Source organism: Hyaena hyaena, unplaced genomic scaffold, assembly GCF_003009895.1.
Source record: "Hyaena hyaena isolate Hyena2069 unplaced genomic scaffold, ASM300989v1 scaffold_989, whole genome shotgun sequence".
Taxonomy (NCBI): Eukaryota; Metazoa; Chordata; class Mammalia; order Carnivora; family Hyaenidae; genus Hyaena; species Hyaena hyaena.
The window spans coordinates 361299-378767 of NW_024081623.1; the positions used below are offsets into that span (position 1 = coordinate 361299).

At 58.7% G+C, this 17469-nt stretch overlaps 1 protein-coding gene across 3 annotated transcripts in view; it reads right to left on the reverse strand.

The window, feature by feature from the left end:
- The window catches only part of LRRC56 (leucine rich repeat containing 56), a 21621-nt gene extending 4439 nt beyond the window's left edge, over positions 1-17182 (reverse strand). The window contains exons 1-12 of one of the 3 annotated variants that reach the window (XM_039221477.1): positions 17137-17182; positions 15051-15124; positions 14373-14560; positions 10838-10925; positions 10099-10159; positions 3440-3536; positions 3168-3368; positions 2279-2462; positions 1727-1903; positions 1584-1648; positions 1262-1395; positions 932-1065 (exon numbers count right to left, since the gene is read on the reverse strand). In XM_039221477.1, the coding sequence (XP_039077408.1) occupies positions 932-1065; positions 1262-1395; positions 1584-1648; positions 1727-1903; positions 2279-2462; positions 3168-3368; positions 3440-3536; positions 10099-10159; positions 10838-10925; positions 14373-14549 (1318 nt within the window). In that variant the 5' untranslated portion in view covers positions 14550-14560; positions 15051-15124; positions 17137-17182. Of the gene's footprint in view, positions 1-931; positions 1090-1261; positions 1396-1583; positions 1649-1726; positions 1904-2278; positions 2463-3167; positions 3369-3439; positions 3537-10098; positions 10160-10837; positions 10926-14372; positions 14561-15050; positions 15125-17136 lie in introns of all 3 variants that reach the window. The other 2 variants (XM_039221474.1, XM_039221475.1) reach the window with 2 other exon arrangements.
- Positions 17183-17469: the final 287 nt, after the last annotated feature.

Below are 17469 nucleotides of genomic sequence, written 5' to 3' on the forward strand. Positions count from 1 at the left end.
CTGCAGCCCCCTGACTTCTGACCGTGCTGGGGCCACACCCACTTCTCGGCCTGCAGAGGCCACAAAGCCTGGGCTCTGGCTTTAGGTCACTACGTTGCATCACCAAGAGTGGCCCTGGGCCAGTGCCTAGTCGTCTGCTGTAGAGTGATGCCCTGGCACTCGCTGCCTCAGGGCAGACTGGGCAGGGTGGCCACGACGACCGAGTGCCTCCCTGGATGTGGCCTGGAGTGGGAGGCCCGGGTACCCCTCTGTCCCTGAGTCCTCACTGTTGCCACTCCCCCCGCCCCCCCCCCCCCCCGGCTGCCTGGCCTGTCCTCCATCCCCCCGCACCCCCTGCCCACCGCACCATAGTCCAGGCCAGTCCCCAGGCACAAGCCCACGCAGGGAAGGGCAGAGGCTTTGTCTCTCCTGTGCCACCTCCACCCTGGCCCTTTTGACTCCCCAACCCACAGGACGGTCTTTCAGCCAACCTATAAGCTGCCCCTGCTTACAATGCCCCCTTCCCAGGCTGGCCCCCTCAGTTCACCCGGCAGTTCAGACCTCTCCTCCAGGAAGCCTCCCTGGGCCCTGTTGCGCGAGAGTCGCTACAGCCCTCCTGTGTTTGTTGCAGGTTCTGGGCCCAGCACAGGCCCTGTGTGCAGGGTAAGGGCAACGCCCCCCCGCCTCAGTCTCCTGGCCCATCTGGTGGCCTCGCCCCTCCATTGGCCTGTGCCCTGCCCCTGCCCAGTGGGCCTGTCCTGGCCAGTCCCTGGGGCAGCATTATCCCATGGGCTCAGGGGAGGAGGGCTTGGGATTGGAACCCTTTGACTGTAAGCCCCCCACCATCAGGAGAGGACCACCCCATCGGAGCCCCTCTCAGAGCCCAGCTGAGGAAGGGGACGCAAGCTGATGAATGCTAGTTTGGGGCGGTGAGTGGGGTCACTCTGAGTACCTGGGACCAGGCCTAGGGGGCTGGAGGGAGTCCTGGGCCTCGACTTGTCCCCTTGCTCTTCAGGGCCCCTCTGTAGGCCCCAGGGGGCTGTGGCACCTTCCTGCTGGGACTCCAGGTACCTACTGGGAAGGGAACTAGAGGGGGAAGGGGGTGCAGCCCTGCCCTTAGGGCCATTCCCAAATGAGTGTGTGCCCTGGGATGGTCCCCCAGCCTCAGGCTCCCATGGCCAGCTCCTCCAGCCGTCCTGGGTACCAAGGCAGCCCCCAGCCATGACCTCCCACCAAACCAGGACTTGTAGAGCTAGGGCCGGGGGCCAGGAGAGGCACCCACCGAAGGTGCGGCTCCCTCCAGGCCTGGAGCCTAGCCAAGGCCAGGAGGTCACTGCTGTCCGCAGGGTCAGGCCCTGGGGAGGCGCTGGCGGCCGGGTCCTCGCATGAGGCCAGCGGCTCCAGAGCTGTCCAGGCCTGAGGAGAGAAGGGGCTGGTCTGGAGGCACAGCCTTCGAGGGGGCTGGTGGGGGAACCCTGAAGGCAGGACTCGTCTGGCTGTGGAAGGTGTTGGGGGGGGGCTGGGGCCTCTGGCCAGCAGTGACTGTGGGCCGGGGCACTGCCAGGGCAGCACACCAGCGCCCTGTGGTCGTAGACAAGGCACACCTGGCACTGGTGTCGACGCTCCCGCAGGCCTTTGGTGGGGTTTCCACAGAGGACTTGGCTGGCACCTGAGGAAGAGGGGGTGGCTGGTCTGCTTGGGGCTGAGGGGCTCCAGCGTGAGCTTTGTGCAGAGGTGGCTTAGTTACCGTGGGTGAGGCTACTGGTGTCATCCTGTGGAGCTGGGTCCTTGGGAAGCAAACCTCCAGGCAGGGGACCCCCAGTGACCAGCAGCGAGAGGGGCCATGGCCTGGGGGCCCGTGGCTGGGTCTCAGGCAAGGAGAGCTGGGAGCCGAATCTTGGAATGGGAGCTCCGTGGGGATGATCTACCCGAGGGACAAAATCAGAGGTCATGGAAGCACACGCCAGCCGGCCACCCCATGAGCCCCCCTGAGACTGTCCACAAACCAGGGCCCCGCCACCCAGCATGTGTCTGTGTCTGGGGGCCCATGCCCCACCAGGTGCTGCTCACAGGGAGGTTATCCTGGCCTGGGGGCAGCAATGCAGAGCTCTGGGGACAAAAGGTCAGGGCTGAGAAGGGTTGTGAAATGTGGCTGTTTATCTCTGAAAGGCCTGCGGGGGTGCTGAGGGTACAGGGCTCTCTTCCTGGGGACAGCAGGGGGTGGCAGCCTCTTCTGGGGCTCAAGCCCCAGGCTGGGTGGGGCAGCCCTTGCCAGAGGGCAGGTGAGTGGCCGCCATACCCAGCCCAGGGAACAGGCTGTCCGAGACGCTGCCCTCCTTGATGGCCTCCTTCACCATGAGCCAGTCCTGGTCCAGCTTCCGGGGGGCTGGCACGCTGGTGCGTGTGGCTGGCACGTCGTCCAGGACCTGCAGCTGGGGGATGAGTGTCCTCACCTCGGCCCGATAGTTGTAGCCCGGGGGCACCTGCAGCGTGGAGGGCGTGGCAGGTCTGGGCCCAGCGGGCTCTCCCGTGGCTGCTTCCTCCAGACCCTCGTGCCAGTGCTGGCCTGGGTCACTCCTGGCCACCAGGGACTGAGGGGACCTCTGGTCTCCCCTGCATGTGAACTCGCTCTCTGGGCTCACAGCCAAGGTCCAGTGGTGTCCTCTGGCCTGTGGAGCTGCCCTGAGCCCAGAGCTGTGGCCTAGTTGGGCACCACCCAGTGGAGGCTGCCAGGGCAGGCAGAGTGTGCTCCAGGCATGGGCAGTGCTGCAGTGTGGGCAGGCCTGCGGGCGCGTGGTGGTGAAGGGAGCTCTGGACTGGGCCTGCGTGGGGCTGTGTGTGTGTGAGTGTGCATGATTCTACGTGCAGGCTGTACTGGACACGTGTGGTCCCACGGGGTGTGTGCACGGACACCGCAGGGGTACATGCGTGGGCTGGGGGGTGTGGCATGTGTGCATGTGGCCCTGTGGCGTCTGGTCCTGGCCTAGAAGGTCTCCAGCGATACAAGAGAGCGAGCTCCTGGTGAACAAGTCACAGGGTGCAGGTGGGGTGTTCCCCGGGGATGACCCTGCCGCCCGGGCTGGGCGTGACCCGCGTTCGGGGGGCAGAGAGGCCCCTGGGGCCATGGGAGGGCCACAGAGCGTCTCCCGGCCCCGTGGATGAGCTGCCTGGGGGCGCACCGCACGCACCTTGCTGGAGGCGCCGGGCCCCGGCCGCAGACACACCGGGTTGCCCTCCAGGGTGAGCGTGGCCAGCCTGGGGCAGAGCTGCAGGTAGCGCAGCTGCCCCCGGTCGTCCACGCTGTTGGCCTCCAGGTCCAGCACCTCCAGCTGCTCCAGCAGACACAGTGGGCTCAGGTCGGAGACGTCGTTGTAGGAGGCGTAGAGCTCCTGGGGCAGCAGGGCGCTCAGCCAGGGCTTGGCCGGGCCCCTCTCCCCAGCCCAGGGCACCGCAGACCCACCTTCAGGGCCGGGAAGCAGCCAATGCCATCCAGGTCAGTGAGGCCGCAGCGCGCCAGCCACAGCACCTGCAGGCGGCCCAGGGAGGTGCCCAGGTCCCTGGAGAGGGCACGGGTGGCTGGTCAGCGCTGTCCCGGGCTGGAGGCCCAGAGCTGTGCCACGAAGGCCCTGTGCCATGCCGCGAGCCCATCCGCCACCCACACCTGGCTGTCTCCAGCCACAGCGCTGCCCGTCACCCGTGGCTCGTGCGTGGCGGCCTCCAGGTTGCGGACGGGGTCCCGGAGCCCCCTGCCTCCCCGCCTTCCACCCTTGCTGCAGCCCCGTGGTCTCGGGCACCGGCAGAGCCCACCTTCTCCCGGCCCTGGAGGGCCTGGGCCCGGCGGAGAGGAGCCGCCCTGTCGCCGGATGACTTCGCTGAGCCGCGCCTACTGCCTGCTGCAGTGGTTCCCTTCCTCACTGGGATCACCCCCACTCTCCTTGTTTGGCCTTTCTTGTGGATGGCTTCCCCAAGTTGCAGCCCCTCTGCCAGCCAGCTGTGCCCGGGAGACCTCCCCCAGCCCCTGCCCTGGGCTTGGCCTAGCACCCCGCTCTGCCGCCGCTCCCCTGCACACAGGCAGGCCAGTGTACCTCCACGTAGAAGACCTTAGAACCCTCTGGCAACCACTGCTGCCTGCAGGCGCCCCCCGACAGGGCGTGTCCTTTCAACTGGGTTCTGGGAGGTTCCTGATGGCATTTCTTCTCTATTTCTGTCTGTGTTCCCTGCCCTCACACCGGAGCTCCGCCACTCCTGCGCTGCTTGTCTGAGAATGGCCTTCGTCTTCTTAGCTCCTCTCCCGGTTTCCATCTCTTTGCCTCAGGTTCTGCTTTCGGGGAAATGTCCTTATTTTCCAACGTTGTTACTAACGTTTTTATGTTGGTGGCCATATGTCTCATTCCTACGTGGCCTTCATTGTTCTCTGGTCTTTGTTCACAGCATGATATTCTTGTTTTGAAGATGCCAAGAGGTCACATCTTCTGTGTCTCCTGCAATACTTGGTGAAGTCTGGAGGTTGTAGCCTCCTCCCTGTGTGGCCCAGTTTCCAGGGAGCCTTCGTTTTGACCTTTCCTTTCATGCTGCAGGTACCCCAATATTCCCAATTATTTTTTTTAAAGTGACTCTTTCTCTTTTCTTTTTCTTTTTTTAAATGTTTTTTTATTTATTTCTAGGAGAGAGCGACAGCGTGAGCAGGGGAGGGTCAGAGAGAGAGGGAGTCACAGACTGAAACAGGCTCCAGGCTCTGAGCTGGCAGTCAGCACAGAGCCCGACGCGGGGCTCGAACCCACGAACCGCGAGATCATGACCTGAGCGAAAGTCGGACGCTTAACCGACTAAGCCACCCAGGCGCCCCCCAATATTCCCAATTATACCGTGAATAGCTTCTGGGCATTTAAATTGGGAGCAAGGGTCTGAAATGCTGCTTGAAAGAACTGAGCTGCTGGGGGCCCTGATGTGGGGGGCTTCCCTGCTGGGCCGGGGGTGAGGGTGGGGACCCGTCACTGCAGCATGACTCCCATGCTCCTTAAAGTGGCGCCCCTGCGTTTTCTCACCTCGGACTTGGCGTCTGCCCTTCCCCCTGCTTATCCGCTCTATGCCCGTGTCTCCTCCCAGCCCGGTGACACCTGACAGCTTTTCTGCCTCAGACCTTCCAGGGCACATGCCCGCCACCCCCCGTGGTGATGTCTGACGCACGGCTTCACCTGGGCGCCAAGGCTTTGCTCTGCTTCGTCCCCCCGTTACGGGGCTTCCACGTTTACCGCCAGTCCGTGGCGGCCAGTGAGTTTTCCCATCTCTTAGTTGGCTGAAGTTTGTGTCTGGTGATTTCTTTGAGAGGGGCTAATCAAACTGTTTTCCTTGATCTGTAACTCATTCATTCAGAAGCAGTGGCTGGGCATGGGATTCTCGGTCCTGCCTTCTTTCCACTGGGCATGTGGGCATCACCCTGTCTCCTGGGCTTGCGTGTTTCTGTGGAGAAGTCCGAGGAAAACCCCATTTCTGTTCATCTTAAAGGAAGAGGTGGTGCCTTTCCGTGGCCTCCTGCACATCTCATCTTCGCGTCCAGTAACTTCATTAGGGTGTGTTTCAGCGTTGGCTGGTCACCTTCGAGTTTTTCTTTCAAGGTGTGGTTGAAAGCCTTCTTTTGTGTCTCACAAGTTTTCTTTAATCTTTAAATATTTGTTCCGTTCTATTATTCCACTTTCCTTCCGAAGCAATTATAGACCCTCTATCTGCCCTCCATCCCTGCGGTCCGTCCAGACTCCGTTCACGGACAATGAATTGTGTTCCTTTCAATCAGTCTGTTCTCCCATGCAATTTCTTGTATTGCGTTTCCTGCAGCGTCTCCTTGGGGCTCGTCTTCATTTCTGAGATGGTATTATTGTTCCGTTCCGTTTGCTTTCAGAGTCTGTACACACCTTGCTGCCTGTGACCTGTGGTTCAGACTCGAGGCACACGGCCAGAGCCGGCTGGGGGGCAGACGAGGCGGCTGTGTGCCCAGCTGAAAACGGGAGTTCTACTGTTATAGAAGAATAAAGATTGGGGAATAACTAGCAGATTTTGCCTCATCTCACATTAGATAGGAAAATTACCAAAAACTTAGAACTAATGACAAAAAGCAAAGCATGTGGAATTTGTGGAACCCTTCCTAAAGCTGTGCGGGAAAGAAATTTATGTCGCCCAACGTATTTCTCAAAAAACTAGAAGGATAACAACAACAGAGCGAAGCACTTAGCTCGAGGAACTAGAAAGAGAACAGCAGCAAATTACAAAAAGAACAAGAAGTAAAGACACAATAAAGATGAGGATGGAGCCAGTAATAACCAGACAAACTGTAGAGAAAACTAACAGAGCCAGAGCCAACTCTGCAAAAAGTTAACGGACAACGTCAGCAAAGCAAAGATAAGGAGACAATGCAAATAAATATACAGCATTTTAATACAGGAATAATTATAGCCAGAGCAGCAACTGAAAAAAATAGAAGGTACTATAAACAAAATATATACCAACATTTTTGAAAGCCTAGATAAAGCTGGCACCGAAAGAAATAGAAAACTTGATCAAAGAAATTAAGTGGTGATTGTCATCCCCGCAAGCCTCACAGTCCTCAGATCTGGACTCACTTTAATTAATTAATTGTGAAATGTTTATTTATTTGTTTTGAGAGAGAGAGAGAGAGCACGAACAGGGGAGGGGCAGAGGGAGAGGGGGAGAGAGACAGAGACAGAGACAGAGACAGAGAGACAAAGCCAAGCAGGCTCTGTGCAGTCAGTGTGGAGCCCCACGTGGGGCGGGATCCCATGACCCTGGGATCATGATCAGGGTCAAAACTAAGAGTCGGACACTCAACCGACAGAGCCACCCAGGCGCCCCTACTGGTTTTAAAAGTAAGTTCTAGGGGCGCCTGGGTGGCTTAGTCGGTTAAGCGTCCGACTTTCGCTCGGGTCATGATCTCGCGGTTTGTGGGTTCGAGCCCCGCGTCGGGCACTGTGCTGACTGCCAGCTCGGAGCCTGGAGCCGGTTTCAGTCTGTGACACCCTCTCTCTCTGACCCTCCCCTGCTCACGCTGTCTCTCTCTCTCCTAGAAATAAAAAAATATATATATATGAAAGTAAGTTCTAATTAGCCACCATGGAGTAGACAATGTCTATCTTCCACAACAATTTCTCATACAAGAAGTTTAAAAAATAGAGCAGTCGAAAAGAGCAATAAACACGGGAGGCAATCTGGGCATCAACCCCTGATCCCGGGACCACAGACGCACAGGGCAGCTGAAAGTCTGGCCCTCGTGAGCACGGACATGAGCACCGCCAAGCAAATGGAATTTAAAGTCACAATGATGTTAACTCGGGTGACCCAGTGTCCCTACTGCAGGAACACGGGGAAGAATTAGTGCCCCTGCAACATCTGCCGATGGAGTCCAGAAATACCATTTCACGATCGTGTGGACAGATGCGTAGACACACACGCATTCAGACAGATGCCGCCCTTGCTGGTACTTAAGGTCACGCTGGGCGGCCGGCCTGCAGCCTGTAGGGTGAGACAGAGAAGCGTGTGGGCTGCAAGTGGAAGCCAAGGCGCACAAGCTGCTGACCGTCACATCATCAGTACAGAAACCTCAAGTGAATTCACAAATTACTGGAATTAAGAGGAGAGCCTGGCAGTATTGCTACTTAGAAAATCAAGGCACAATGTCGGCAGATGCAAGACCCACACATGAAACCCAGGGGGGCTGTACTGACGGGAATAATCGATTCTAGATCAGTGTCCTTTTTTCTCCACGTTTATGGTAATCAGCCAGAAAATACAAGAGAAACAGAAGGCCATTCATGTTTCTCCTGTAACTACGTGGGCATTAATTTAGTTCTGGTTTCAGGGAGGCTGATGTCCTGCCCTGTTCCAAGCAGCAGTGGGGAATTTCATAGGGGAAGTTAAAAGACTCTATGAAAAATATAAAGGAACACACGAATGGAGAGCTGTATCATATTCATGAACGTGTATAAGTTAACAAATAAACCCAAAGTAGCATGCAAATCTTTCCTCATTGCAAAAATAGAATTCCAGAAAGAGTAGTGTGTGTGACCCAACAAACAGATCGTAAACTTCAAGTATAAGAAGCATTCAGGAGCAGCCAGGTCATTTTAGGAAAAGGAAGATGACGATGAGGGTGTCAGACACAGGCAAATTAACACACAGCCCTGGGAATACAGACAGCGCGGCACTGGTGCAGGACAGATGGACAGACAGAGAGACGCCACCGAGGGCTCCCATATGTGCATCTGCACGGGGACCTGACAAATGGCACAGTGGTCTGTAGGGAGGTGGTGCATTGCTGGGAAAATGGACCCACTGTATGGCATGAATTAAAATGGGGTCCCAATCTCATGCCACCATTGAAGGTGACCTCACAGGTAGGTTGGATTAAAGACTAGAAGTAAAAGGCGAGAACGCAGGGTTTCTGTTTGTGCGAAGGCCACAACGGGCGAGGTCAGCGGGGGGAGGCTGGCTGAGGGACCTCGAAGAGTCTAAGCCACGCTCGGCCCGTATAAAGCCTAGAAGTCAAGAACATCCGCCTTCACGCCTGCGATGTTTCGGCTGAATTCTCGCTCAGCTGATGAACTGACAGACAGTACATCAAAATTATTTTCCATCCCTTAAGATACTGCCTGAGATCTTTTACACCCAATGTGGGGCTCAAACTCACGACTCCAGACCAAGGGTCGCACGCTCCTCTGACTGAGCCGGCTGGGTGCCCCTTGGCCTATAACATCGCTGTTATCAGCCAAGTCTGCAACAAGTTTACTAAACTGTCGCACTTAATTAGTTTCCTTTTACAAACTGGTCCACTTTCAGCCATGGAGATTCACAAACATCATGTGGCCAAGTTTCAGGATTCAGTAACAGAAAACTTAAAGACTTGCTACGTTTGTCACTATCATTATCAAGGGACAGAACATGTTTTCTTGCAATTTATGATCTAATTGTTCTTGGAATTTTTTTCCCCTTGGAATTGAATTGTTTTGTTTTGCTACAAATGATGTATCATGTTTCTTGCTGTTATAATACCTTCCACTTCTCTTTATAGTTTTCCTCCTTTATTTTATATGAGTTTTATATACTTGACTATTTGTTGAGCTAATTTTAAGCCTTGACAATGAAGAAGTAAATAGGATTTTTTGTGTTGGTTAAGCTAAAGAAAGCATTGGTATCTCTGTCAGCACCCTGCTTAGCTGCACCTTCAAGGCACATTCCTGAAGCCCCATTTTCCAGCCCTCGCTGCAGACAGGTGGCCCTGTGCTCCGGGGCCCCTTCTCTGCTCTCGTCTCGGGGCTGCGCCCTGAGCGCCAGGTCGTCTTCCAATGTTCTTTGCTTCCATGTCCAGATCTTCAAGTGTTTTCTTAAATTCTTTTGGACGTTTATTTGATAAATAACAGTATAAATAAGGAAAATCAAGAAAGCATTTAAAGGAGGTTGCCTAATAAATACCTTTCCGGACTCACCTAGACATGACTGGGCGCTGAGAGCCCATTTCAAGCACCTGGATAGTTTTCTAGAGTTTTGGCTGGAAGCCCACCCCCCTGCCGGCTGGCCCCGGCTACATTACATCAGCAGTGTTTTTGTGAAGCCCATTCTGCTCGACCACCCAGAATAGTTTGCTATTACTTCAGTTTTGTTCTTTCCAGCCAGTGATGTAGACAAAGGGCATTAATCTGTCCTTAGTTTTGAATTTTGTCTTTTAAGTTGATGATTCACGTGCCCTTATGCTTTACGTGCCCTGCTGCGGGGGCGCCTGAGGCCCTGAAGGCTTAGGTGGTATTGGGGCACCCACCAGAGACCCTGCGCCACTTGGGGACTCTGTCAAAGGTGGGGAGCATCTTCCGAGTGCCCCGTGGTGCGTCCTTGGAGACCTGGTGTGACCAGCCTGACACTGACGACAGGCTCTGGGTGGCATCCGTCACTCTCAGCAGGTGCCTCCAACAAACCGGGGGTGGGTGACATGCACCGCATGTCCCAGAGTCAGGCTGGAAGGGCAGGTGTTAGGGCCCTCCGAGGACATGGAGACAGTAGGACGCCAGGGGGCTCTGGGTGGGGACCCTCCCTTGGCCGTGACCCCAGGGCAGGACTCACCTCACGGAGCCCAGGCAGCTGCCATTCAGCTTCAGCTGGCTGAGGTTGGGCAGGTGCACCCCTGGGGGCCACAGGAGCGAGAGGTCGGAGACTAAGCCTTACCCCCTCACTCACCTCTCTGCACCCGCCAGAGACATCGGTGCCCCCTGGCCCCTGCCGATCGATGGCTGCTCTGAGTCCTGGAGGCAACCTCAGGGCCGTGTGCTTCACGTGGGGCAGGGGGAGAAGGTGCGCCTGAGTGGACTGGCCCGCCCGGAAGGCCACGTGGCTGCTGGACTCCAGGAGTCCACTTGGAGGAGGGGTGCCCCACTGGTGTGGGGGTGCCGCCACAGCTTGGGTTCCAACCCTGAGTCACATCCCAGGTCAGCCTCAGGCACCCCACACCATAACCCCCATCAACCTGCAGCTCTGTGTTCCAGAGCACAGGACCCTCCCTAGCCAGGGCCCCTGTGTACCCCTAGCCCCCCCCAGAAAGGGTCCTGAGCTAGGCTCCTTCCAAGAACAGGGCATTGACCCTGCAAGACAGTCCCTGATCCCTGGAAAGAGGGATGCAGAGTTGGCCTGTGGGGTACAGGGTGGGCCCATGGGGTGCAGGGCAGGCCCGTGGAGTACAGTGGTCCAAAGACCGAAGCCTGGAGGAGAGCCCTCCAGCGAATGGACCCTCAAGAAGAAGTCTGACTTTGCCAGCCCCACAGCCTGACTTTGCCATGGTGGGGTGTGGACAGGGAGGGGCTCTCACCAAAGTTCCCCAGGCTGCTCTCACGGGTGCTGATGCACATCTCCAGCATGTTCACCAGTTGAAGGTCATCTACCTGGGCCAGGGCCCGCTGCAAAAATCGATGAAGAGTCAGCCTGGAGGCCTGGACAGTTCCCCATCTCTGCCTTTGGCTGTGGGGCTGGGACAGGTGGCAGACATTTCCATGCCTCATCTGTGTTGACCTTGGCCATGGATGGCTTTGGCTGTGGGGCTACTTGCAGACAAGGGCCTGCCCTCAGAGTGCCAGTGTCTAAACGAGACCCGTGGAACAGACCCAGCATGTCGGAACTCAGCTCCGAGTCTGCTGAGCATGGCTGAGCTCTAGCCCCCTCAGACCTGCGGATAAGCGTGCTCGGACCATAAGCCACGAGACTGGGTGCTGTCTGTCATGGAGCATGGCAGCCACAGCCGCCGCACACAGAACTCGGGAGCTAGGTGCCGTTCCGATAGTTCCCACAGCAAAGCAGCTAAAGAATGTAACTGGCTGGGGACCTGGTTGGGGTGTGAAAAAGTGGGTGCCCATGTCACGCGAGACAGTCTCCTGCAGTAGGCTGGATGGCAGAAAATATGCACGAGGAGCTTGTCACGTTGAGTGGAGAGGTCCCAGCATGAGGTGGGCAGCATGAGCGGCCCCGCTTAGTGCACTGGATAAGGCTGCTCGGAGGGAAGGGAGGTTTGGAGCCTGTGGGTCTGAAAAAGAAAACTGTCGCTCAATTCCAATCCACAAGAGAAAAAAAAGCTGAGAAGGGCTTGCAGTTAGGAGTCAGTCTCAGGGACGAGGCTGGCTTGCTCCGCGCCCGCAGGAGAGGCCCCAGCTCGCAGTGATGGAGTCTGTAGAGAGGAACGTGTCCAGACACAATCGTGAGTATGGCTTTCAGTCCTGGAGTCGGCTGGAGTCGTATGTGTGGCACAGCACACGGGCCGTGGGCCTCTGATGGCCAGGCTGCCGTGGCCCAGGGCGGGGGGGTCACGGAGGCTGTCTGCAAGAGCAGTGTCTTTCTCCAGCCAGGAGCCAGGTGGAGAAGGAGGTCTCAGGATGGACAGAAGCCACACCAGGGACAGAACAATCTCCAATCAAAGTGTGTTCCCAGCACAGGGCACCCAAACGTTTGTTTGGTGGGGGTCAATGCCACCAGACCAGGGATTCCCCTTCTCAAGTGGGAGAGGCTGGAGAGTTAGCCTGTTGTGTCCCCCACTGCAGACTTGCTGTGGGGGCCACACTGGTCCTCACGCTTGCCTGGGTCTTACAGACAGGCCTTTCTTCGGATGTGTGCAATACAAACACTTTCCCCTGAGATGCTGGACTCGCCTGAGAAGGGGTTCACGGAGACTCAGGAGTGTGCAGGTTCCGAATGTGGAGAGCGGGCCACCACTCACACCTGTCACTCCTCGCCTGAATTAGAATGGTGCATCCATTCCCTGGCTGGTGACAACACAGACCCCAGAGCAGGTGGCCTCGTCCACGCTGGGCTTGGCTGGAGCCCACAAGTGTGCACCTGGTGTTCACTTGCTGCTCAGCCCAGGGTCGGCCGTGAGCAGGGCAGCCCGCGGTGCTGCTGGGATCAGGGCAGCCTCAGGACGGACACCTGTCTTTGGAGCCAGAGTCTGGGAGACTTATGGTCAGCATTACGTGGCCATAGATGACACATGGGCTACAGAACCCCCCCCCCCCCCGCCAAGGTGTCGGGAAATGCTGATGGGCGCCTGAGTGTCAGCGAGATTCACCCAGGAGCAGTCTGACGTGGGCATCCCGCGGGTCTGAGGAGACAGCTTCATGGTACTGTTTGCACCCCACCTGGGCCTGACATTGTGGGGATCTCAGGCTGTACAAAGCCTTCTGGGTCACGGGGACCTCTGGGGGTGTCCCACCAGCCATCTGAGGAAGGCACGGCAACCATACATACTCCTGCAAACATACTCCCCGTTGGGCATTGTCAGCCGAGAATGAGCATAAAACGAAAGGAAATGAAGCACAGATACTTCACTGGGCACCGGGAGTGTCTGCCACTCTGCGGATGCTGGGGGGGGGGGGGGGTGCGCCGCTCCCAGACTGCAGCCACCGGGCCCAGAGCCATTGTCCTGTCTCCTCGGCTTCTGGCCGGCATGAGCTCACTTCCAGGCCCTGAGGGTGCTTGCGGTGGGCCTGCCCAGGGCCCTGCTCCTGGTGTGTGGTGCTCGGTAGGTGATGAGGCTAGGTCCTCCTGGTGGGGGGGGGGTTGTTCTGCCCTACCTGCACCCTGTTCCTGGCACTCCCTGGCCAGGCAGCACCACCCTGAGCTCTGTGCCCTCCCTGTCCCTCCTCTGCTGCCAGCCAGCCGCTCTGTCCAGCAGAGGACACTCTAGCCCTGTGGCCAGGTCAACAGGTGCCCGAAGTCCCCTCTGAGAGTCAGGCTGTCAGGGCCCTAGGCGTGCCTGAGACAGGAGCACCACCCCGAGCTCCTCCATGCACACTGGCCCCTCCAACACACCCCCCTGCTGTGTCTGAACCCAGACCTCATCCGCACGGAGGGACATAGGACCCCAGAGCTGGCCTGCACAGAGGTGGCCTGCGGCCGTGAATCCATCTCTGCGCCCTGGGGCGGTGTTAGGGGCTGTTGTGGGGCTGGTGGAGGGCCGTCCTGATGTGCCCCATGCTGGACAGAGGCACTGGGAAGACGGGGGGGCCTGCAGGGCGGCTGGAGGGCTGCATGCCCGGAGGAGCCAGCGTGGCACGTGGGGTGGGGGCCTGGCAGCGAGTCCCTTCCCCCTGAGCTGATCTCGGAGTTGGTCAGGAAGGCAGAGGGGGCCCCATGCAGCCAGGCTTCCTTGTGCTGCACATTGGTGAGTATGTCGCCCCGGCGTCTCCAAGGGACCCCTCCCCATGCGCCTTTCACCCTCTTACCCCGTGCAAGGGTGGGTGTGGACAGGTGCCTGCAGCTGGTGGGGTCTGTCCCCTCAGCATGGCCAGCAGCGGGTGACGTGCAGAGGTGCCCGGAAGGGTTGCTGGGCAGGAATCGGGAGTCGGGAGGGCTCTCCATGTTGTGGTGGGCCTCAGGATGGGGGCGGGGCTGACAGCAAACCCCCACCCCAGATGTGGGACAAAGCCTTCGCCAGTGGCTCTGGATACAGTGGGTGGGACGCTGGAGCGGCCCCCACTTAACCAGCTGCACTCGGATGCCAGGGCTCCCTTACCGTGCCTGTGCTTTCATTCACTCCTGGCGGTCTGGGCCTCCCGTGTGCTGGGCACTTGGACGGCTTCCCACCCTGCCTCCCACACGGACGACAGCTGCTTGAACGAGGGGCTTCTCAGGTTCATGGAATGGTTCATGGAGGCCGCACACAGTGGGTACTAGGCAAATACCTGTGGGATTCCTGCCCGGCTCATTCCCTTTGGGGTCCTGAATGCCTGGGGCACATCTGTGTCGCATAGCAGGGCTGAGGGTGCCTGTCAGCCAGGCGAGGCTGGAGGGCTGAGGGCCACGGGCAGGCGGGATCAGGCCTGGACTGCTGCCTCACGCAGACCCTTGCGGCCACTTACCAGTCGGGCCGGTGACAGGTGCTCCTCTACCAGCCGCTCGTCATGGCTGCCCCTGTGGCTGCCCGGGTCCTTGCTCTGAGGGCATGGGTTGTGCAGGCCTTGCCAGCTCAGCTCCCGCACCCGGACAGCGGCCGGGCTCGGCCAAGGCTCTTGGGCTTTGTCCCAGGCCTGGGCCATTCACATCCAACCTGCGGGGGATGGGTGGAGGGCAGAGCTACTAAGCCTTTGCTCTCCCTCGGGTCTGCAGCCTGGCCTAAACCCCTGCACAGCCAGCCCTGTGGGGCTCCCCTGCCTGGCTCTGGTGGGCTCTACTCATTTAGTTTCCCCCTGCCTGGGGTCCTCATGGTGCCCTCCCATCCCCCGCTCAGCCTTAGCTTACACCCCACTGGGGTCTGGGAACGTCACCTTCTTGTGTTTTGGCCCATCCTCCAGGGCCCAAAGAGGGGTACTGGCTCTGGACCCCCCTATTGGAGGTCCTATGTAGGCTGCGAGATGTGGGACCCTGGGGGGTGCCATCGGCCCCAAGTCATGTTTGCTCTGTCAGCTGTGACCAGCAGCAAGCCATTCCCTCAGGCCCTGTGCTGCTGTGCGTCTCCATCAGTGGTCTCCGAGCATGGGGGCCCAGGACTAGGCTCTCAGGCATCCCCCCCAACCCCTGTGCCCACTGAGCCCCCTCACCTGGAGGCAGCTGCCTTTTCCCACCATGGGTCAAACATCCAGACAAGGCGGCGGCATGTGCGCCCAGGCAGCACCTGCAGGAGGGAGGTGGGTGAGCCTCCTGGCCAGGTCACTGTGCCCAGGGGATCCGAGGCAGGCAGGACTGAGGTCACAGGGCCCAGAAGTGAGAAGGTGTGGAGATGCGTGGGGCTGTCAGTGGGGGGACTGGCCCTCAGGTCCTTTTGATCATCCTGATGGGGGCCCCAGACTGGCTGATGGAGAAGACAGTCAGGTTGTTGCTGACTCCATTCTCTTTCCAAAAGGGGTTCCCAGGGCAGCCACAATGGACTGTCCCTCATGGGCTGGGCTCCCTGGCATGCTGTTCCTCCTGAGTACCCCCATCCCCAGGCCCCACGGGAGGCTGTTCAGTGTGTCCCTGGACCACCTGCACATGCTTTGTCTGGCATTGCTCATTATTATTTAAAAAAATTTTTTTTTACATTTACTTATTTTTGAGAAACAGATAGAATACAAGCAGGTGGGGGGGAGGAGGCAGAGAGAGGGAGACACAGACTCTGAAGCAGGATGCAGGCTCTGAACTGTTAGTGCAGAGCCGAACATGGGGCTTGAACTCATGAACCATGAGATTGTGACCTGAGCCAATGTCGGATGCTTAACAGACTGAGCCACCCAGGTGCCCCAGGCATTGCTCCTTAAAGATGCAGGTTGCCTGACCTGACCCCAGACCCTAGAACCATCTCTGGGGGTAGAGCCAGAAGCCTGCCCAGAACGTTCTGGCCACTTGTCTCTAACTTGGGTTGAGGCCTCACTGATCCCTGCCTTGGTATTCCCTCCTGCCCTTCCTGGATTTGCTTTCCTTGTAAGTCTGACTCATTCTATGGTCCTCTGTGTTTTATAACTCATTCTGTTGAGTTAGCACCTCACCCCAAGACAATGTGGGGCCCTGCGCAGGCAGGATGCTTGCCCGCTGCGTCCACAACGTACGGAAGAGAGGCTCTAAGCGAGTCACTGAAGGAATCAGCCAATGGATCTACTGCTCTTATCCATCAGCCCCCGTGGACATTCCAGACACATCCTCCCCGCCATGCTTAGGGCTGGGAGGGTGGCCAGCTGGGCTCTGACAGAGGCCTTGGGAGGGGTGCTGAGACCTGGGTCTGTGTGCCTCAGTGGCCTCCCCTGGAAAGCGACGCATACACCCAGGGTCCAAGGAAGTTAAGGCCATGGGGTTTCCAGCCAGGATTTCTTTCCAAAAGTTCTCTCTGCTGCCTGCCTCTCTCTAGCTGGTGAAAAGCCCCAAGCCTAGCAGGAGGACCTCACCACTATGCCTCTTGGGAATACGCTGCCCACCCCACTCCCAGGCCGGCCAGCCTTGCGGGAACGGGAGTGCACGGGCTGTTCAGGCTGCAGCCCCAAGATGCCCTTGGCAGCATTAAGGGCCAAGCCCACTGCCCTGTCCTGTGCCTGACAGCAGCTGAGCAGTGGTCCTCCCCCTGACAAGGCCCAGCGTATCAGCCCAAAGGTCTCAGGGTCCAAGGAGCAGGGCCTGTAAACACTGTCCCCTCACATTCATGCACTGGCGGAGCCTGTCTGTGCTGTTCATGCCCCCCCCCCCCGCCCTGCCACTCTGTGGGCCCCACAAACCTCCCAAGTTGGAAACCCAGGGGGCTGTCTGTCCTCACAGCCCAGGCTAATGCCAGCCCCTGGTCTGGCTCATCAGCTCTCTGGGTCCCCTGCACCCTCCAGGCCTTCACCACACAGGGAGGAGCTCTGAGGGCAGGTCCTGGCCTCAAACGGGTCCCCACCAAGGAAACTGCCAAAGGCAGAGTCTGGGTCCCTGCCTCCCAATCTTCCCCAGAGGCAGGGCTTGGGGCCCCTCCTATCCCGGTGACCGGGAGTCCTTGGGAGCCGGCTATCGGTTTTGAGCAGGGGCTCTGGAGGACCAAATCTGACACCTGGGGGTACCGCTGAGTTCCCCACGGGCCTTGCTGCTTCATCCTAGGGCCCCTTCCTCGGCCTGTCTCCCCCGAGGCACCGGGGAGACAGCGAGGCCTGTGGCCCCGGGCCCAAACGCGTGCGTGGCTCTCACCTGAGAGGTTGGTCTGGGTGCCACCTCCCTGGGCGCCCTCCGCCGCTCGGTGTGGGTCGTTCTTCCGGTGGCGGGGTTGCGGGCCCTGGGCGCCATGGCAACCGGGCCGGGGCATCATTTGAATACTCAAATATTCATGAGGCCGCGGGCAGCGGCTGCAGGTCGAGCCACGCCCCTTTAGCAACAGTTGCCAGGGCAGGGCGGCGGGGGCGGGGCAGCAGCCAACCCGGATCGGGATCCGGAGGGTAGGGCTCCGGACGCCGCGGGCACCCCCTGGGCTGGGAGGGAGCCGGAGGCAGAGGCGAGACGCCATCAAGCGGGGGCGGCGGGGTG